Consider the following 23,414-nt stretch of genomic DNA (forward strand, 5'->3'; position numbering starts at 1 on the left):
TTTTATGTGATTTTATTCAAGATTTTGGAGCCTTTTTGTTTCTCATCAGACAGCAAATGCCTTGAACTTCTGTGGGGATTTGTCTGGACACTGATATGATGACGCTTTCTATATTTCATTTCGAATTGAACCTACATTCGTACTTGAATTAGCAGTACAATTTATTTATGAGTCCCATCTAAAAGCTACATGGCAACATAAATCTGATTCAGAATTTTAGATAAGTTTACACAGAAGTTTGCTGGCACCTTTGGTTGGATGAAATGAATGCTTTAGATGTGTGTGTGTGTGCGCGAATATACAGAGTAACCTCGTTTATTGTTCTCTGATTATGACGTAAACCCACAAGCTGAGGTCAGAGGGCTGTGTATGAAGGCGTAGTTTTTATTGTATGGATGAAAAAAATCACGGACCACACAACTATAATCTGACAATACAACTCCAAACACGATTATAAAACATCTTCTATAATGTTAAAGCATTTTCTCCCCAAAACTTGATTATGTAAATAAACACTGACATTCAAATGAACTCAAAGAATTATGAATTATGGCGATTACTTGAGGGATTACATGTAGGGATTATGGCATTTGTTAATTTGATGTGCACCGGAGACGACCAGGTGGAAACCTCATAACCTGGCGCTCTCTTCATCATCTTCTCGACCAGAAGAATAAAATCTGCATCGGTGTCTTTTGGAATATATTTTTTTTAACTTCAGCTTGTAAATATGACAACTTTCCGTTGACTATTAAGAAAAAAACACAGTGAAGAACAGAGATATGTAGCGTCCAAAGGTTCGGGATGCCCCTTTAAACTTCTCTCTGTATTAAACTGTTTATAAATGCAGCAGAGGGATAACTAACCTATCATACTCGAAAAGGGTTCAGGTCAATTAGCGCAATTAGTCATGCTCTTACCTTCCATTTACAAAGTAGACTCCAAACAGAAGAGGCCCATGGGTAAGTAAACTCTAGAGGATAGCAAATTAAATGGGGTCAGTGAAGTGCTCTGCACTGTGCGGCCTTGTTAAGCTGACATGAGTGTCTGAGGGAGACTAATGGTGGTGCAGTCTATGCAAAGAAAGTCTGAGTGATGCTTTTTGTGCTTTAAAATGATCTCGGTTGCATACCTTTATATCATAGGATCTAGAGAGTGAGGTTTATTTTATTTTTTGCAGATGTTTTATTAACAAATATTCTGTGTGATAAATTAATAAATAAGACCTTTTATAACATGGCTCACTTGTGGCGGGTTTTATTCTTCATGTATGGGGTTTTCACTGATTTAACACGTGAAGTTCAGTTCACATAACATGAAGAGAGCTGAAATCACAATTTTAGGTGTTTTTCAATTGTTCATTTGTGAAAACTTAATTTGATTGTACTCAAAATGGAGCTATGCTTTCAGTTCTTAAATGCTGCTATTTTCTTGTCAGGAGTACAGCTTGAGATATACTAGACTGCACTCAAAGAAATTGACATTTTGAAAATTACCCTAATTCGGTGTCTTACTCAGAGTTAGATATGAAGATTGATACTCTCTTGAGAAGTGGTCTAACTGGAGATGGAATAAGCTCAACGTTTCGAACTATTCATTTGAATGACATGTAAGCAGTACAACTTAGAAATATATACTTGACTACACTTAGGTGCAATTGACTGCCCTTTTGAGACACCATTGAATTGTTAATTCTATTGAAATACACTTTGTACTCAATATCAACATACTTAAAATATAACTTAATTTACTCAAATAGATATTTCAGTGATGATATTTAAGGACATGGTCCATAATTGTATCAAAAAGAAGTGTAGTTAAATACAATTTAGGGGGTTTCCTGAGAAAGTCAAGTCTGTTACAATGTAAAACCAAAAATCACACGAAAAAATCCTGATAACCTCAGAATGGAACAAAAGACGAATCAGCAGCTACAGCAGAGAAGAAGCTCCAGGTGTGTTTGTTTTGTTCACCTGTCTGTCTTAAACTCCAGGTGCCTCTGTGCTGTTCACCTGTCTGCTTGAAGCTCCGTGTGTGTCAATTACATCATTATGGGTTATGGTGAGCATTAATGTATCTTGGCATAGTTCTAAAAAAAAAAAAAAAGGTTGCATCTGCCTCAATTAGTCGTTGGTTTCATGCACCACCCGGTGAGCACGTTAAGCGACCAGAATCAAACGCACCCATGTGTTGCGTCACCAACAGGTGCACGTCGTTTGTCTGGCTAATTGCTTAATGCAGAAAAAAAATGTTCCCTCCAGCAGTGATTTCTAAATATACTAATTAACTTTTACCTTCAGTGAGTTGTGTGAGGACTTTCTGCTGTTTGTGACAATAACAGTAACAAAATATCTGCAGAGCCTCATTCAGCCAAAATGTTTGAAAACTTTGAGGACCTCAGTGGGACAGAGAAGCTAATTGGACTGGTTATGCTGGGACAGGTGGACTGAGTGGACTGGTTATGCTGGGACAGATGGACTGAGTGGACTGGTTTTATTCTGCATTGAGAATGAAGGAGCAGACAAGTTGTGGAGAACTTCCTGGTGCACGCTCGAGGCTCACAGAGAGTCATCCGACAGGTGAGTACATGAACACACTCGTGATGGTTGTAACTTTCTAAGAGTAGAACAGTCAACAATGTCTGGTCTGCTGCTGATTCTAACAAGTCATTTGGCTGAATATTGTTGTTGCACCCGCCGTGGTGTCCATTTTTATTTGTGGTTGGTCATTTGTGTTTGAGCTTTGTCCTCTTTTCTGCTCATCAGTTGTGTGGAAGTGTCATCTGTAAAGGAATATATGTTTGGTTTGGTCAGAGGGGCTCTGGTTTGATGTGTAGCTTAGTAGACATGTAAATGTACTTTATTTTTAAATGCAAATATAGCATCATCATCATATTTTCTCTTTAAACTCCCTCCCTCCAGTCTTTGTTATGAAATGTAACACAGTAACATTTACTCAGAATAAATATTAACTGACTTTTAGGCCAACCTGAGTAAAATGTCTCATTTAAAGTACAAAATCTTGTCCTTGTGTAAAATATTCTAGAACTCTTTCCATTCTTGACTATCAGGTAATTTATACATTTAGTAAAATGTTCACACAAAGAATAAAAAAACACCCTGAAGATGTCCTCAGGGTGATCTTATCCTGCACTTTCTTTAGCATGAAACTTGCATCTTATTACAAATGCTACGCTTTATAAGAGTATCCAACACTTGTGGAGTTTTCTAGAGATTAAAATCAAGATATATCTCTGCTGTTTACATTTTGAGTACCTCTTTACATAAAATATTTTTCTATTAATTAAAGGTTCAAAAGCAGATTTTTACTGTATTTTAGCTGTATTTTTTTATACAACCCGTATATTAACTTGATGTCAAAGTGATATTTCTACTACAGATTTGTAACTCTGGGGTTTTCTTTCAAGTCAAGAGCCTGTTTAATGGTCTTGCACTGCATCAAGTAACAACAGAAGTAATTGTAGTTTATTCAACACTACACTGCCACTGCCTGTCATTAAATCTTCTTTTAGATGGATCAACACAAGCTTTTCATATTCTAGCAAATGGAATTACATTTTTTCCGTCTATGTACAGCATAGGTTCCGTTTAAAAAAACAACACTTTACCTCTGTTTCCGGCCGTGAAAGGTAGTCGAGTTGTGTAAAGCATCAAGTACATTACACTATAAATCTGTAATGCATGCAGCTTTAGGTTTTATGTGCCTGTTTACTTGTCTTTGGTTGTTGCAGGACATCCATAAATCTGTCAGAAAAGCCGTAGTGTGAGGAGAGATGGAAACCTTTTCTGTGTTAATCAATGAATAGTAGCAGTGACAAAAGCAAACAAAACATTATCACAAGCTTTCCAAGGATTCAGGTTGGCACTCTCGGGGAAAAAGAACGTACGTCTAACAAACGAGACGCATAAAGAGCAGTTACAATGATTAGAAGAGTCATAATGTGATTGGGACCTTTTTATTTTTGTGCCAAACATTTACGGAGAAACGACACATTTTCCAAATGAACTGCACGCACTATGAGAAATCAACCTGGGCCCGATAACCAGTGACACAACTGTTTCGGCTCTTAACAAATCAACTTCATATAAAAGCAGAGAATTGGTTATAATTTGGTCTTTACCGGGCGCCATCTTTGTAGTCAAATCTCGTCCACATTAAACGGGATCACAGCAGTCCTATTAACTTTGGTGCAAGGCGTGACCTGAGAGTCGAGGGTGTAGGTCCCCTGCTTTCAATACTCAATGTGCTCTCTGATTAGCAATTATGTTTTAGATAATGGTATACAAACTGTTGCATACCAGTAATTGGTCATGAGGATTTGAATGGATACTACGCAAATCAAATGGGGCTATGATGTTATTGGTAATTATAAGATGAGAAATTATTCCATTATTGCTTACTTGCAAAGCTTTTCCATGAATGTAAAAAAAAAAACCTTACAGAAAATAATAATTACCTCTTCACACACAAACTACTAATAGAATAATCACTCCCGTTTTTTTTTAAACAAAATATTTTTCATTACACCAGAAAATGAATACCATAAGCACGACTATAGTTGATCTATTTAACAGACAGCAGTGGAGTTTTGATCTACAGAGTTCCCAGTGTCAAAGATACACCACAGCAAAAGGGCGCTACAACAAACCAAATTAAACTGTATGCAGAATCCTATGATAACAATACATATATATCACTTTTATATTGAACAGAATTAATATCAACAACATTCAACTCAGATTTTGGAATACTAAACGATGCATTCAAAGTAAGATGAGTGAAATCTCCAAAGTCTGTGACCGTAAAGCATGAAGAAAAGGTGTGACATCTATCAGTGATGTGCGGTTTTATTTTTTTTTTTCCTTTTGTCTTTCCACCGCGGAATGTTTTTTGTAGAAATATACTTTTGTTTGGGTAAATTTGCTGTGCTGGGAAACTCACAGAAGTCCTCATGTGATGGGGGTACGTTGGCACCACTATCAGGGAAGTTCTGCAAGCAAATTGTACTTTGATTAAACAGGATTTACATCACAACAAGTCCAGTCTGCAATAAAAACGTTTTCTTTCACTCGAGGACTGCAGACTAAGGTGCTTCGTAGGACACTTCTACAGTTCAGGATACAAAAGGCTCCAAAATACAGAATTTGAGATTTGTTTAAAGGCCATCTACTTGATTCATATTCTTTAAATCCTATTGGTTTTTTTCCTTTTTATCAAAACATTTCCAGTCTTGATCACTTGGGACATCATCTCCAGTGACCAATCATAAGATGTGAAGTCAGGAACACCCAACACATTTACAGTAAATTCATGCATTATTGACTATCATCAGTCCCCTCTAAAAAAACAAAGCTAAAAATGTGAACCACCACTGAACACCGGTCATCAGTTGTATCATTATTCCAAACCTCTGATGTAATTAATTACACTATTTGCATCAAGGATGGGGAAACCATGGAGAGGAGAGGGTCCTACAACACCGTATCATATCAAGTAGGATGCCGGCTATTCATATGCAAAGTGAGGAAACACGAGCACCCTGTAGAAAAAAGTTACATCAAAAGGTGCCCTGTAGAAAAAATGATGAATCAATAAAGTCTCTCCATGATCTCTTGTAACAGGAAGGTACAAAACACGTTGACCGGACACAAAATCTCAAGAGTAACGACACAAAGTGCCCTGTTGGTGATTATGCAAGAAACTCAACAAGGTGGAGGGTGTGGCCTTATTTGACTTTCAGTGTCTTTTGCTTCCTTTTCTGGTGACCAGTTAATCACCAGACCCTGACGGTAAGTTAAAGCTTATATAAAAGCTGCGATGAAAGTCTTCATCTCAGCACGATTATATTCTGACAAATATAATAAGAACTTTTTTTTTTTTTTTTTCATATACAATTTTTAATCTGCACATTTCTGCAGAAATCCTGACATTGTGATAAAATCTGAATCTCAAAATGGGTTTCTCAAACTGTCCATTTAGTTTACTTTTTATTTTGGGATATATAAATTCATACAATTCGTGATAATCATATTATTATCCACTATCTATGACGTCTCTTTCCATTACAGTTTTGCCATTACGATTTAATGGAAATAATGCTACATCAGTACTGAAAAGGGTGAAGAAAAGCATCTCAGCAGGCGCTGCACCCATTAAGAGTGGAGATTAGTTAATCAGTCATTTCTCTCTGTAATACAGCAGATATGCTTTCAGGGACTCGGGCAGCGGTAGAGACATTATTTGGTCTCTCAACACGTTCACTTGCTTGAGGATTTCAATGTCGCCAATGTCTCGTTCTTCCTCCTCCTCCACTTCCTTGTGTTCTTCCTCGGCGTGCTCCTCCTCCTCGCTCTCCACCATCTGGGGGATCAGCTGATTGCCCACGAAAACGTAGGTGTTGATGCGTCGCCGCCGGCAGCGCCGCCGTTTGCGCTTCTGGGGAACTCTTTGCACGATGTCCTTCCCCTGACTGTCCTCGTTGGCCAGGTTTCTCAGAGTGCGGCGAATGTAGATCCGAGACAGATCCTGAAGGCTGCGGACAGTCACCGGGGCTGAGGACAAACAGAGATGACAGTCCTTCAGGGCAGTGCGCCACAAAAAAAATAAGAATAGTCCACACAACTGCACCAGTCCTTCAACTAGGCCGGCATCAACAAGAGAGGCAATCAAAGAGAGAACTGTGTCTCAGTATTTCAAGGAAAAGGATCTACTGGCTGAACGGAGCAGCTGCAGGGCGAGCTTCATATGTCAAAGAAAGCATTGCTGTCGGTCTCGTCACATCACTTTCAATGCACTGTCTGACTGAAATATTGCCCGCTTTACACTTCAAGACCAGTTAGGCATAATAAAACACAAGGTTGTTGTTTTTTTTGTGAGGCTGGAGAACTTACGCAGCTGGACAGCGTCGGGCTTCTCTCCATCAGCTATGCTCTGCTGGATCAAGGGGGCAAAGGACACCGCCAAGATGTTTTTGCTGTCCCATGTGCACTGGCCAGTCCTGGTTATCTGGGTCAGCTTCATAAAGAGGCAAAACCTGAGCTTAACACTTATAAAATATGAAATGCTGTGTGACACTAGGGAGCAAGAAGCACAGTTTCTTCAAAAAAAAAAAAAATATATATAGAGAGAATATCCTTATGGGGACATGTCTCTCTGTTTAATTCTCTACAGATACACGTTTGCTATTAAATACAGTGTTTGCTTATTAAACAACATTCACACATCTAATGATCTTACTCCAAATTGCACGTGTTCATTATGGTTGGCAGATGTACATAAACACTGTGTAACCAAAGATAAACTTTGCCCCCGGAGGAGAAATGAGCCCCTTTACCATTTGCATACATGCTGCTGTAAGAAATGGGTGCATGAAACATTAACACACTTGCTTTGTGCGTGAGCACATTACTGCCAATGGGCTTAAAGACCGATCACACTTTCAAATCAATTAATCTGCAAAATGATGTTCTCAATTAAATTGATGCATTGTTTGATCCATAAAACTTCACATTTCCCAAAGCCTACGGTGACATCTTCAAATGTCTTGTTTCTATCAGACCAACCGTCTAAAAGCTCAAAGATGGTGAGTTAGTTTTAAGCACCGACATCCGAGACGCCAAATGTTTGTCATTTTTGCTTGAAAAATAAGCAATTATTCAGTTATCAAAAGAGTAGCCAATTTAATTTTGTTCATGAATGAGTAATCATTTGGCTCATTGTTGCAGTTATAATATAAATTGGGTTACATCATCATATCGCACACATCTATCAGACATGCTATCAAAATGTCTGGTGGTGGGAGAAGTTGGCTCAGTTCATGACAAGTAATTACTAGTCGACAGTATTGACAGTCATCATGCATCATGGTAATAAGGGAGTACATCTTAGTGGGAGGTGTACTCTATTAATACCAGCAGATACTGAAGATGCCCTGGAAGCAAATGTATTCATTCATTCATAGCTATTTTTAATGCACTTCATCCAACACAATACTGCTCACTGTCAGAGTGCAGGTCTCTGGGACTACTTATTATTTCTCTCAATAAAGCCTGTAGAGAATTCTTCCCTCTCTCACCAATATAATGGGGCTAGATGGTACTCTGCTTCTGGTGTTCAAAGCGCAAAAAAAACCACATTTAAAAAAAAAAAAAAAAACTCAACAGCAGCGTCTCCTTCCAGAAGGGATGACCCGATAATCCACAGATCTTGTTTTGAGCAGTTTCATGTCGGGACTATTTTATTTCTACCAAACTACACCCGCCAACCCCATCACTGCGCAGGAGGAGGCGTGCAGCCTATTGTGTGCACATTAGTCCTGTCTGTTGTTAACCGTATTTATCCAGCTGTGTAGTCCTTGATCCTAATCATTCTGTCCATTTCTGTATACATTCAGAGCAATGGAAATGTGTGTGTACACATACAGTGGGTACGGAAAGTATTCAGACCCCTTTAAATTTGTTTCATTGCAGCCATTTGCTAAAATCAAAGTTCAAAGTTCAAACACAGCTGGACTCCAATGAAGGAGTAGAACCATCTCAAGGAGGATCAGAAGAAATGGACAGCATGCGAGTAAAATATGAGTGTCACAGCAAAGGGTCTGAATACTTATGACCATGTGATATTTCAGTTTCTTTTTTAATAAATTTGCAAAAATTTCTACATTTGTGTTTTTTCTGTCAAGATGGGGTGCTGAGTGTACATTAATGAGAAATAAAATGAACTTTTTTGATTTTAGCAAATGGATGCAATGAAACAAAGAGTGAAAAATTTAAAGGGGTCTGAATACTTTCCGTACCCACTGTACTGAGCCTTGGGTCATTTATGACCCGTAATCATTCACAATCTGAATTACCACTATTGGCAAACGGTAATTCCTGAGTGTATGCATTGAGATCCCTTTATGCTTATGAGAGCGCCTACCGACATAAACATTAACGAAGAGTATGTTTGAGACCGCCCTCTGTATAATGCGATCCATTATATTTAACTGTAACGTACAAGGAAAAAACAATGGCTTGTTGCTTCGTCCCATTATCACCCCGCCGTGTCTTTAAAGATACTCAATCATACAGTTTGGCAGCATTTGCAAAACGCTCAGTTCTTCTCATGCTTCATGTTTCATAGCTGTCCACTCTGGAGGGTCATTTTTGTTCTTTTGTTGGAGGTGGGAGGGCGGCAGATTTTAGTTTTTTAAATGATTCGCATTAGTGTGGACATGGTCTGAGCGGGTATGGTTTGTAGTACTTACAAAAATGTCTGATCAAAATGATAATTATTTTCCCCATCATGATTCATAAGCCTGTACCGGCTGTTTTGGTTCTTACTAAAGCCTTGTACCTTCTTTAAAAACGCAACATAACATCTGATTGATTTCTTGTGAGTATACTGCATTCTCTGAACTCAGGCCGTAGTACACTCAAGTCTTAAATAACTGACAGCGTAAAACCTTGGGTCACTATATCTAATCTTAGTCAAGCGTTGCCCAAAATCCTTGAATCTGTCATAAATTTTACCCTCCTTACTGGAATAAAAGAGTCTAACTATATTCTCCACCAATGCACTCTTACACGCCCCCACACTCTGTCCACACTCAAACATCCATTTTTTTTGTGTGCTCCTTACACGGCTGCTCAAGTCCAGGGGCAGTCGCGGCTCAATGATGAATGTGAAAGTTGCATAACCAGTCTTGTAGGTCAAAGCTATTTTACCTGTTTTCCCTCATGTGTTAGCATTTTGAATAGCAACCATTATGTGTTGCTTCTGTATCATTCAGGAGGCTTGGAGCACTTACCTGATCTTCTATAGGCATCACCAGAATGCCTCCAATTTTGAGCAGTACTTTCATGTAATTTTCATGGTCTTTCTGCACTCCTGCGCCGCAGTAGATGCGATCGTATTGGTGACTGTCTGTTGAGATTTCAAGGCAATTCCCCACCACAAAGACAGGTTCACAGAACTCAAACCTGTGAAAAAATAATGACAAGTATAGTGGATGAAATACAGAAAATAACAAAGGAAAAGTGCTTTTTTTCTCTCTTTCTTTCAGGCTCATCACATTTGTGAGCTGCAACAGAATCATGCAGATTAGATGAATAGAGGAAGAGAGATTTAAATGGAGTTAATTTGCAAGACAGTCTTATAGTCCACAAGAGCAGAACTGGCAGGTAAAACTGCTACTAGTTTCAACACACACTGTTTTTATTAAAATAAATAAGATGATAATCTAAAACACACTAATTAACATGTTAAAATAGCTGTTTTTACACGGAATAAACTAAATAACAGTGAGCATTAGAAGTGCTAGGAGACAGATTTTGTGAGGCCAACTGCTTCCTCTTGTTTTCAACCCTTTATGCTAAGCTAGGCTAACCAGCTGCCGTTTTAAAGTTTTATGTTCGGCTTTTTGTCTGTTGCAATCTTGGTTTTTGGCCCTCACCATCTTCACTGAACAAGACATTCTCAGGCGACCAAAATGTTAAAATCCACTTCCATGAACTAAAAACATTCTATGAAAGAGTTAAAGATGGAAACGCAGACATCCAGACTGGACAACACAGTGGTAGCAACCTGTCAATCACAAGGTAGCCACACCCTAAAATATACCCCTGCTTTATCGAGTATGAACGTATGAACATCATGCTGTATTAAAGAAGACTTAAAGATTGAGACCATAAACTGTTTACTGAGGTAATAAATCAAGTGAGGAGTAGTCATTTTCTCATAGACTTCTATACAATCTGACTTATTTTTGCAACCAGAGGAGTCGCCCCCTGCTGGCCAGTAGAAAGAATGCAAGTTTAAGTCACTTCCACATTGGCTTCACTCTTTAGAACCAGAAGAATTTACCAAAATATTTGAGAGTGGAATCAATCTTTTCTTCTAACTCTCGGCAAGAAATGAAATTGGCGTTTTTGCCAAATTGAAATGTTCCTATTAAAAGCAAGAACTTACTTATCAAAGCTGTCACTATTCTTTATGAAATCATCCAGTTTCTCTCTGGCATATTCAACCACGTCCTTATGGAGCTCAACTCCATGGTTCACACCAAATGGTCCTTAAGAGAAAAAAAACACAACAGGAACAATATGTTCTTAAAAAACAATCAATACCTATTGTGACTTCATGTAGAGCTGAAACGGTTAACTGCTTTTCATTGATGGACACATTACAGTAATCTGCACATCTTGTGATAATCGAATAGTGACGGAAGTAACAAGGTAATTTTCTTGCAAAAATACCAAATCTGCTGATTATCTTTGTCTTATGTGATCAACTGAATATTGGCTTTTATACAAGCAATTTGTAGATTGTGCCTTTTGGCTTTAGGAAACTGATCTTTTACAATTTCTTTTTTGTCTTTAAGTAACCAAAACTGAAAATTGCAGTCCTATTATCACTGATGCACTGATTTGCAGGCACACAGTGTACTTTTGTAGTACATTTGTTGAACCTAGATTTGATATCCGAGCACCTCCCGCACAGCTGGGCACACTATGCTTACCTATGATGAGGCCAACCATTGTGCTCAGGTAGCCAGTCCCACTGCCCAGATTGAGGAAAGAAAGTCCAGGCTGCAGTTTGAGGGCCTCCATCACCTCCGAGTATATACACGGAGCAGACAGGTGTATGTTGCCATGCTTCCACGCCAAGTCTTTGTAGGCACTGTCCCGGTAGCCGTCCAGATAGTAGTCACCGCGGTCTATGGCCCGAAAGGCCTGCTCAACTTTCTCCGTGCGAATGTACTGGGCCTCCTTGAGATTATCAATGAGGTCGTCATTGTCCTCCCCAGCGCTCACGGCTCCCCCCATGACGAAAAGAGAAGAGAAAACAGAAGGGGCCGAAACTCGTACTCCGGGTGAGCGATTCCTCCTCAGTGTGGCATGGGGGAAGAACGTCTGACCTGAACGCTGCTGCCGCCGCTGTGACTGCTCGAGCGTCGGTTCAGACTCCGGTCATGTCCACGGCAGCGAGTGACCTGAGAAAATATTACATAAACACGTTATGGCAACACGCCCGCTGGGGAACACAGCATCTGTGCAGATTTAAGATGCTGATGAAAGTAAAGATTTATGAATCTTTTCCCACGATTGTGCTTGTTTTTCTGCTGAAAAGTTAACGACTGAAAGCGACAGACTGAAGAATGAAAGAATTATTACACATCAGTGGATTTCCAAATAAATTCACTTTAAAGACGCGATGAAATATGAAAGCTATATCTATTTGAATATTAACTGCAAACCACATAACCACCAAAAGGTCATGTTTAAAAAAAACAATCCAATAATACAACATTAAGGCATTTTAATTGGATAATAAAATGTGTGGCTTTTAATAAGGAGCCTTCAGATTATTATTTTGCACATCATTGCCTCCTGAGATTAACCTCCAAACACACACTTCCCTTATACAAGTTGTTTACTCTTCAATGTTTAAAGGCCTTTTTTTCCCACAGCAGACATTTTGCTGGCTCACTAGCACGGCTTTATGGAACAGAGCCGTCGTCAATGTAATTTGTTACAGCCGGGATTTTCCTGCAAATACATTACAGAGGATCGGTGGTGGAGAAGCTATGTTAGTCATGCTATATCCTGCGTGCACAGTGTAGTGTACTGTAGAGAATGTTTTTATTTTTATTTTAGAGCTGAAACGATTAGTTTAATTGATTAGTCAAATGTCAAAAGTTCACTGGGTCAATGAAAACTGATCTCCGCTTGATCTGAACACTACATTGTGAGTCCTGAGCTACCGGCTTTACTATGTAATACTATTAAGTACAACATCGTATAAATAAAGAGTGAACTACTACCACATGCTGCTTTTCAAACATTTTACAGATGCTTTGATGACTTAAGTACCACCACGACTGGCACAGAGTGGAAGGGTGGAGCCCAGGGAGACAAGACTTGAATTCCCTCTCTGCCTCCTCAGCATCTCCACATCTGACTCAGCTAATAAAGATTAAATTCAGAGGTGACTTTGTAGCGGGAGGCCCGGTAAGGTAATTTTCCATTGGCTCCTTCTCGCGGGCAAGAAGAATCATTGATTCGCTTACCAACACTGATTGCACAGCAGTGTAGTTTTCTTTTTATTATCCTAGTTCCCCTCTCTCCTCTCTGTAATGCATAGTCCTTTTGAGTAGCCTGCATTTGAAAGAAAATCCAGGAAAATGGGTCAGGGGAGGTATTGTACAAGCAAATTGCTTTTGAGCACTGCTGTACAGTCTCACTGATTATCTCCAGTCTTGAAACAGGAGTCCTCTTTCACCCACTCCTTTTTAAAAAGAAGACTAATCAAAAGGCAGCAGCTACGTGATAACATGTGTTGCTATAGTGAAGCTAGTTCTTTCCATTAAATAAAGAAAGAAAAATAATCTGTGTAAAAAGGAAACCACTGGTAAACACACACTGGATGTCCCGGGTTGAACCCTGGTGTGTGTGTGTGTGTGTGTGTGTGTGTGTGTGTGTGTGTGTGTGTGTGTGTGTGTGTGTGTGTGTGTGTGTGTGTGTGTGTGTGTGTGTGTGTGTGTGTGTGTGTGTGTGTGTGTGTGTGTGTGTGTGTGTGTGTGTGTGTGTGTGTGTGTGTGTGTGTGTGTGTATAAAGTGCGCGTATAAAGTGCGCTGACTCCATGTCAGGTGAGGTCATGACTGAGCTGCTGTGATCCACGATTCGCTGAACCCTGCAGGATGACGAAACATGCAACGGATCCTCCGGTAACACGAGATCAACACTAGTGCTGTAATGAAACACCGACGGACCCGCTAGGCCGCACAGAGACATGTACACACTTGCTGATCGGCAGACGGCGAGAGGAAAGCTGATAGTGCTCGTGGTTACATGCATTTACACTGTATACTCAGACATTTTAGCAACTCGTTTTGCAGCAAAGAAGAGGATGTCTGTGGCAAAATGCAACAGCGGTATGATTCTCATGAGTAGAAAATAATCATACGCGTGTCAATAAATCTACACTCACAAGTCTCACGTTTGCATTTGTGATGTAACGAAGGCAAATTTGTCATTTGTGCTTAAATGTATAAATAATAATACATTTTTTCATAACTACCCGTTGATATACGAATCCTGCTGATGACTTTACATTACAGCGCTTTGTCTCGTATTCCCTGCAGAAACAATGTGCGCGTGTTGGGTTCACAGTGACGGATAAGAAACTGGATAAAAGACTTGAGACGGTGTAATTAATGAGGTATGTCTGTATGGAAAATAAATGCAGCGACAATTTTCCCTGCAATGTTGAACATATTATTAATACAACCTGTGAGCAAATGTGCTTTACAAATGCAAATTTGGTAGAAGTGCTTGTTTGTTTCGCTACAAAAGGCGCCTGAATTGAATGTTTTTGAAGCCGGAGTATTCCTCTGTGCAAAGAACCGTGTTGTGTTTCTCTCCTCGCCGAGATGAAAAGCACCTGCACATTGTATTGTAATTCAGAACACTCCTGTAATAAATATTACCTTTTGTGAACGCTGTACTAATTCTAAGCCATGCTGAGTCCTCATCCAGTGCCACCAGCAGGTCAAATATTTGATTTCATGACCCGAAAAAACTAATGATCCAAATCCCATTAAATCTGCAGACCATGGCCCGCAGAAGATAAATCATGGCGATCTTGGTCACCGAATGACGTTTTTTTTTCTAGCACTGAAATGTCCAATTTTACATAATATACCTCAAAATCTGAATATGGTGATGTTTGCTGAATATGTTCATAGTCCTCAATTACTTCCTTTTGAATGTTAATGACCTGCTGACCCCTCCTCCAGGGTGAACCCCCGGGGAGACGTCTTACACATAATGTCTGATTACATATTCTGAAAGGGCAGACAGTCACTGTTGAAAGTTTATGTTTTAATATAATGTTTTTTTGACCCCCATGACCATAGGTCATTTTTCCTCTACTAAAAGGCAGCATTGATCCACGTTCTGACAAACCGTTTCAATCCTGTGTTCGTTATTTTTAATGCGTTATATAAAGACCAGCATTTTAGCCATTACAGCAGTATGTCTTCCTCGCCTGTTATAAAGTTTTGGGGCGATGTTAGAGTCGGTATCGGATCAAGACTTTCATTTCCACAACATGTCCCAGAGTGTAATGAGTCACTCTCCATAATGACCCCCTTCCTTTAGTGCCGTCCTCAGACTGGAATATTAGACTGCCATGAAAACCTGAAAGATGTTTGTGCTCAGCAGTGGATTGGTGCTTTTGATTAAGGTCACAATATGGCCGTTCCTCCGACTCCATCCCCAGGCAGAGAGTGGTAGAGATCAGACTGAATGTGAGGTGTATTAGCATCCATCTTTATTCACTCAACCACTGGACTCTGAGTTAATTACTCACAAACGACCACAGGATTTGACAGTAGAGGCATCTGCTGTGCCCGGCTAACAGGAGCCGACTGCATGCGGCCGGGTGTGAAACATATTTAGCAGAACTCCAGCTGTTTCACTTATTCTCCTCTCAATGTTGCTCATATTGACGCTGCATATTCACAAGAGGTCAATGCAGTTTTGGGGATGAACGTAATGAACGTCTTTTCACCAATTTGTGGTACCTACATCAACCTGTAACCTGCGTTTTGCATTGTTTACATTTTATCTTTTTTTCTGATGTGTGATGAAAATGATGTCATCACAGGGCGTCCAGCAAGGCCAACGACTTTAGATGAAAACCACGACTCAAGAAGGTGACCAGTAGATTATCTGATGGTTGTTTGCTGCAGCTCTACTCTGTAGGATTTGCCGTCATGTGGAAAATTTAGAAATAATAGATTCAGCTTTTCAGTTGAGAGGATACGCTGCTTTTCTTTGTCGTATTTTATTCATCCTTTATTTAAAAGAGGGTCAGAGAGGTCCAAATTGAGATAAGATATCTCTTCTGCAAGGAAATAGTTTTTACATAAGAGTATAAACTGGGACAAAAGTTAAAAAACGCAAGGCACCATGATGTAGACTACATCCAGTTCTCTCAGAAGATGCATGGATAGAAGTTTTCTTGGCAGCAAAAGGAACCTTTTTCTTAAAGGAACATAAAAACCTAACTTTAGTGAAGGTTTCTATTGATATGGACTTAAGAGGTCAACTTGTTATCAATCCAGATGCCACGGTGTCTGCAAGTCCCTAGATGAGTGCCATCTAGTGTCCAGACAATACAATCAGTAGGTGCTGAACGTCAATGTGTAAAAGTCATACATTTGGTCTTTTAGGAGCTTTAAATCAATTATAAGTTAACAGGAGACATCTGCAATAAACTAAAAGTAAGGAATCCATCGCCACTTTTTAAAGATGGCGCTATTTGACAGTTAATTGACTATCTGTAGGTTTTGTACAGTTGAGGACAAAATATATATATTTCCTTGGAATTTAGTCAACTGTGATCGGCATTGTTAACTTTTTTTCATACAGTTTAAAGACCAAACCAGAAAATACTGGGAATACTAATCAATACTGACCCTAATCAGTATAGTTGTACCAGTACAGTAGTCGTTTATTCAGCTGTGGTAGTTTGTATATTATTTGTAATGTGTTTATGATATCGCTGAACACACCTGTCAATCACGAACCTTCAGACTTTGACTTACAGCAGGCACGCTGCCTCACATCATACAGATGTTTTAGTATTTTCTTGCCCACTCGGTATTTACAGACGTTCCTGTAGTCCCCACGACTGACACCTGGTTCAGCCAATCAGCTCGCTGCCTGGTCACGTGCTGCAGTTGCCACACAGACGGCGGCCCGACAGCCAATCGGCTGCTCCGGACGCTTTCTTCGCACTGCGTGTGACGATGGAGCAACAACAACAACAACAAGAACAGCGATTTTCATGAAAACGCTTTCGAGCGTTATTAATCGCGGCTGTTTCTAAAAAAATAAAAAATAAATCCTGCACCAAAACAAACCCCACGTATGTGAGAAAGCAGAGTCCCACGAGTGCACGAGCGGACAAACACTAAAACACAGTGTTGTTGTTGTGCGTTCATCCAGCTTTTGTTCCCACTTGTCGACCATAAACGCAGTCTCTCTCTCTCTCTCTCTGCAATGAGATTAACCTCAATCTTTTAGCAGCGACTAGCTAAACCGGTTTTGTTTGTTGCATTTTAGTAACTGCTGTGCATGCGTGCGCGCGCGTGTGAAAAAAAAAAAAATCCCACAAAAACAAACGTTGATTTCTCCGAGCTTCTTCCGCTTGACAGAAAAAAGTAAAAAATAAAAGACGACAACAACAAACAAAAAGAAACCGACGCCAGTTGGCGACGCTTGCACGTGAAACAGCGAGTTTAAATCGAGGTGTTTCAGTTGATGTCTCGTGTTAAAGTCCACGCAGTGTGGACCTGGCTAACGTTAGCTGTCGTGGGCCTGAGTGCGCCATCACCAGAACAGAGACAAAGCGGGTTAGGTAAGCTCTCGGGTTGATCCTGCACAGCGACTCGAGAGTTTAACAAAGCTAACACGATTATTATGCAGCCAGCAAAACAACCCGGATAACTGACACACACACTCACACGCACACACACACACACCAACACACGGCAGTTATCTTAAAAATACATAACAAAGAAAATACTCACAATTCCGTGTCGCACCAACTGGATGCTCTGAGCAATGCGACGGTCAGCGACTTTCAGACGTTTTAGCAGCCCTCCTTTCTTCAAATGTCTTTTATTTCGAGGCTAACTGCCGGTCAGCTGTGTTATCTATCAGCTTAACGTCAGCTGGTCCGAGCGAAGAAGGGAGAAGTAAGTTGGTAACGAAGAGCCGTTGTGTCGAAATGAAGGAGAAGACAGACACAGCTGAGAGGATGTAAACATAGGTCACGTGGTTTAAATGTTGTCGATAGAGGGAGGCACTGTTGCTCATATCTATTTTATCTACATATCTATTTAATCTGTAGCCTTCTGTTTACATGCACGTTGTAGGGGGATGTTTTTATTTGGGTTCACAAGTCTAATCGTTTTTACTACAGATACAATTGCAGCCATTGCTTTGATTAATCGATCAATCAGGCAGTGAAAGCATGAAAGTTCTACCTTGTTTGTACAATATACATGTCTCTTTTTGTGTTAATGTGCTTTTTTATGTAGGTTTGTCGAGTTAGGTGTAGCCAATTGTTATGGTGAATTGATTGTTATTATTGTTGTTGTTGTTGTTGTGTACTGCACTACAAAAAAGTACATCCATTACAGAGAAAGAATAATCGGGCGATACTTGGTGCACTTTATGTTGTTTTCCTCTTAAGACAGGCTCTTCTTTCAGGTATTTAAGTTATCTCTGTTGGACTGATTTATATGATTTATGCTATACTATACAATGAATTAATCTGGTTTTACTTGCATTATACCATATTGACTCTTCTGCTATTATTTACACCACACCATTGTTACTTTTTTGTCACATTTTGTCTTTAAGTGCTCTTGTATAGTTTTATATTTTCTACTTCTATTGTATTTTATTTTGAAATACCTCTTACTATTTACTCTCTATCTGTATTAAATCTGTCCTTGTGCTGCTGCAACAAGCGACTCTTATAGGACCGTATCTATCTGTCAGCAGATAAAGGTTGACTAAAAGCATACAGAGTAAGAAATATAGGTCAGGAATGATACATCCCCATGATAAGCCTGTTCATTACCATTTCCTTTTAACAAGGGAGTTCAACATCTGAAGGTTCCTGGAAAGTTTCACCCACCTCGTAACCTCACAGCTCCCTAAAGGAAACGTTTAAATTTAGCCTGCAGCTGGTTTCACTGGCCTGTGTGGGAATAAACGATGGGAAACCTCGCTTCACCTCGTCCTTTGATAATACTATAGATGACTTGTTCTAAGAGGAAGACATGCAGTCACTTCAAGAAAATTAAATGTCTTTTTTTTTTTTATTGCAATAAAACAGTAACAGAGATATTGGAGTCACAAAAAATGTTTCGAATGTTGAACGGAAAATTATCTTTCAAACAAAGTTTAGAGAATGCTGAAGCTTGAATGTCTGCCTATATCTTTCTCTGTCAAAAGCAAAGATAGTTATCTAGTATTTTATACTCGGGTCTCTCCAAACCAAATAGTTTTTACAGCACAAAACATTCTGGTTAATTAGTTGACAAAGTAGAAGAGCTAAACAAAAATCCATCAGCATTCAGAGTGAAGCGTTTGTGTTTAACTTTCTTTTATCCTAAGAAATATGGTTTTATCTTTTTTGTTCATTTTATTTGCAGTGAAGAGCTGTCGTTCTCCTGCGGTTTGTTCTCTAAAGAGAAGAATCTGTTGACTTCCTCCTTCGGGGGATTCATTGCGTAACACAGAGACGTATTGAGCTATGTGACCACATTGTTGCTGTTACTGTTTTAATGTGGGTTCAGTAGTTGAATACTGGACCTATACTCATATGTCAGGATCATTAGTTGTGTCACTCAGGGCAATAAGATGCTGACTAATCAAGATCAGCTTTTCCACTACAAGTAAGGTCTGTTTTAGCGTCATAATAAGTATGTGGAACATGAAACCAGGGCCAGGATTTTAGAAATATAGCCAGGAGGGACATTTTATTCATGCACCTTATTACACTAAAAATAATGCAATACTAGTGGAGAGATACTGCAGCTTTTTTTATTTTGTTATAATTATTAAATGTATTTTTAGTCCAAAAATAGTACAAAGATAGATATAAGAGTGTGTAATGCTGTAATGTAAACTCCTCCTCAGATCATTACTGTACTGAGTGAGGACATGACCTCAGTGTCCTCAGAGCTAAGGCCTTCATGGAAATATACAACTTTAAAAATCACACAAAACCAAGATCCTGGATTTGACCACACTTGCTAATATTATTTCCATGAAACCAAATATTTGGTGGCCGTCTGCATTATGAGACAAATGTAACCAGACATTGTTGACTACAGTAGGGTTAGCTGAGGTCAGAGTTTGTTTGTGGCTGTCGAGCTTCTCTATATATCTTCACCGACGCTCTCACAGTCTGTGCACACACACACACACACACACACACACACGTATACAGTAAACATTACAGCGAGACGGGGCCCCTGTGGCATGACTCAAATCATTTTTCTTATTGGTGTTGAGCAAACATATTTATAGTCATCTTGACATGTATACAGTCTGTAATCATCGCTCGTCCCTGTTTGACTCTGAGTCATTGGAAAAGGTGTTGGAGTTCAAACTATATTGTAGTTTGAAGGAGTATCCTCTTCTTTAGTGGTTTTATTAGTCTTAAACGTGAGTTGTTTAAGGGTCATTTGGTTGATACTTTTTTCCTGAGTTATATGGTTTGTGTTTTTTAACAGCACTTTATGCTAATTAATGATGTTTATTTTTAATTTAATTTTAGATTTATTGTTTCTTTTCATTCTTCCAGTTTTCAGGTGAGCCAAGTTTGATCAGTATTTATTTATTGATTATGTTTAGTGCCGAGCAGGCGTCTGAGCTACACACCTCTTTTAATATCTGTGAGTTTGTGTCTCAGTGTGTTTTTCTTAAGTTGTCTGACTCGTGTCTCTTCTGTTATCTGTCACTTTACGTGGGCGACCAAACTCGTTTCCCCTTAAAGAAAAGTCTCTAAGCTAGAAATGGAACGAATAGGCGACTGAGAGAAATTTCATCAGCAACTATTATTGTAATTGATTGAATGTTTATGTTATTTGTCAAGTAAAAGTGATCTAACATGGTTCTGAATTGTGAGGATTTACTGCTTTTCTTTGTCTTATGTGTTCGTAAACTAAATATATTTGTGCTTTGGACTAAAATAAGTAATGAGAAGGTGCCAGGAAGTTGTGACTTCACATTTAATAGACCAAACATTAATTAATCAATTAGGAAAATTATTGGGGGATGAACTGATAATGACAATAATTATTCGTTGCAGCCCTAAACTGCATAAATTGAATATTGTAGTGTGCACTTTGATTTATTCAGGTATTTTTCGGTCAGTGTAGAGAGATCAGATGAAGGTGAGACAGATGGATGACCTGCGCTGGGACGTTACAGTTACACGGTCGGCATCTTAAACCTTTATTATGATTTCTAACCCCAGCAGCTGTTAGTATCTGGACTCCATCGACCACTCCCTGTCCCTCTAGATGTAGTACCCTGTATTCACCACCAGGTGGTGCTAATGCATAAGGAAATGTGAGACCTTACTTAAGACTTAAGACTTTGAGAAACCACACAACCATTTGAAAAGTTTATTTCTACCATACACAAACTGTACAACACAGCGCATATCTGTTTATTATGAAATAGTAAAAGTAATAGGAAGTTTTCAATTTACAAACTACTTCAACTGAAAAAGAGCATTACATTTTAATTTAAAATAAAATAAAATACAATACAATTTCATATCATACTAATATCGTTCCACAAAAAAAGCATTTCACATTACAAAACATCAAATACTAACAGGGAAAAATAAATATTATTCACAAAACTTCCTGAGCAAACAATGTGTGGTATAGGAATTAAATATACAAAATTATAAATAAAGGATTGCTAGGTTTAAAGAATTTGATTCCGTTTTATTTTTAAAGATCAAAACTCTTTAAAGCATTGAGTTTTTGGATACAATAGGGTCTCATTTTTCTGTAATTTGGCTCTTTTGCTGTTACATTTTTTTTCTCTTCGAATTGTCCTCGGCTACGTTTCTTTGACTTCATTTTGCAGAAATGAAAAATGTATTGCTCAAATGAATTACTGGGTCATTGGGATTAACTTCATGTAAAATTGAGACACGTACTGTATAGAACAGTGATGCAACACATTTCCCTCTTTCTGTTGAACCCAAGGGCAGTACGTTGAACTAAAAATACAAAATAATTGGATACAAAAGTGCAATCGATGCCAATAACTACCATTTGTCTTGTGTTTTCATTACTTTTTTTTTGTTTTGTTGTTGCGTTTAATGATTGAAACCAAAATGCGAGTTGTGTTGGTATAGACAGCTCGGTTTTTGAAATAGCTACTATTCAAATCTGCCCCAAGCGTTACAAGAATATTCAAACTGTAAGACTGGTTGAAGTGTTAAGGCTTGTAAGCAGTTTAAGATCAAACAGGAATAGATGTTTTTATTTTTTTTTATTCATTCCTTTCTTTTTTTCCCCTCTCCATGCTAGCAAAAGGTAAAATAAACACCAGACTTTTCAATCTCAGTCGCGATATTTCAAAACCTGCCTCTGAGATTACAGCTACTGAGACACCGGTATTCAAACAGTCATCAGGAACGTTTCCTCCTATGAAAATAATTGTACTGTATAATAAATTAGACACCATCCACGTAATACTGTCCTACCACAAAACATAGTACTCGTATACTTTTATGGATTCATATACATTTAGGCACATACTATATGCACACTCCAACGTGTGTGCACAGAAGGCAGTTTAATATCTATATTTAAAAAAAGACATCTTGACAAAGTGGATTTTTGATTTGTGTTGCACTCTTCTTCGATGCAAAGCAGAATCTTGGCATTCAGTTCACCGAATGATGTTGCATTTTTGCTCAGTGTCACTTCCTGGTTGCATTCAGCTGCTATTGGTTTAAGAAGGAAAAGGTACAGTACAGTTGCATTGCATTTTTTTTTTCATCTCAGTGTTCACTTTGTCTCACCATACATTCAGTTTCCAATAAAGAAAGCAAAAGCAATGCTTAAAAATATTGATTCTTAGTCGTTTTGGTAGGTTTTTACTTTGAAGGGAGATCCAACTTATGGTTTAATAATCATAATAATAATATAAGTTTTTCAACACTAGATGGCGAAAGTATGCCATGAAATTGGAATGTGCTTCTATGTAAATTTACAATGTGCAGAAAGTCAAACATATTTCTTAATTATCAAGCATTTACAATTCAAGGAATAAATAAAAATCGAGGAAATAAATACACTGATGAACAAATATAATAATAAATAGCGATAATATAAGAATGACATGAACAGATACAGATTAAAATCAAGCAAACCATACAAAATAATTAAGTGCAAGAGGGGTAAAAATCTCACCAAGATAAACATATCAAGTGAATGCAGAAACAGTAAAAGCATTACAAATCTGGCTGGTACTTTTTCTCAGTGCAGTGTATTTACCGGGAAACACATTTCCAAAAGCCTCGTCTTATACATGCAGCCAAGCCATCACTCTTCAGTAAAATAGAGCTATCTAGTGCCATTATCCCAAGTCAGAGAAACCTCTTGGTAGCTCTGCAGCTTAAACATGGATGCCCTTAATAGCCTGTTTGATATTATCCAAGAGGGCCTTGCACTCTGGAGAGTATTCATGCTCCGAGTTGTTGTACATATCAGTTAATGTGTTCACATAGGCTTCAAAATTATGCTCACTGATGGGTCCCTGCAACAAAAACATGTTTGACTATTAGTGAA

General features: G+C 38.7%; 2 protein-coding genes across 2 annotated transcripts in view; both read right to left on the reverse strand.

The window, feature by feature from the left end:
* Positions 1 to 3,960: 3,960 nt before the first annotated feature.
* Positions 3,961 to 17,845, reverse strand: pcmtd1 (protein-L-isoaspartate (D-aspartate) O-methyltransferase domain containing 1). The gene is made up of 6 exons (XM_076097223.1): positions 17,604 to 17,845; positions 11,522 to 11,995; positions 10,972 to 11,074; positions 9,812 to 9,983; positions 6,912 to 7,035; positions 3,961 to 6,572 (listed from the first exon to the last, which is right to left on the reverse strand). The coding sequence occupies exons 2-6, from the start codon at positions 11,826 to 11,828 to the stop codon at positions 6,199 to 6,201; spliced, it is 1,080 nt and encodes a 359-aa protein (XP_075953338.1). The 5' UTR covers positions 11,829 to 11,995; positions 17,604 to 17,845; the 3' UTR covers positions 3,961 to 6,198.
* Positions 17,846 to 23,121: 5,276 nt separating this feature from the next.
* st18 (ST18 C2H2C-type zinc finger transcription factor) overlaps positions 23,122 to 23,414 on the reverse strand; it is a 38,539-nt gene continuing 38,246 nt past the window's right edge. Inside the window, exon 23 of the mRNA XM_076098530.1 lies at positions 23,122 to 23,382. Coding sequence (XP_075954645.1) covers positions 23,242 to 23,382 — 141 coding nt within the window. The 3' untranslated portion in view covers positions 23,122 to 23,241. The remainder of the gene's footprint in view (positions 23,383 to 23,414) is intronic.

Source organism: Anarhichas minor, unplaced genomic scaffold (genome assembly GCF_050575085.1).
Source record: "Anarhichas minor isolate MPS153535 unplaced genomic scaffold, ASM5057508v1 ptg000024l, whole genome shotgun sequence".
Taxonomy (NCBI): Eukaryota; Metazoa; Chordata; class Actinopteri; order Perciformes; family Anarhichadidae; genus Anarhichas; species Anarhichas minor.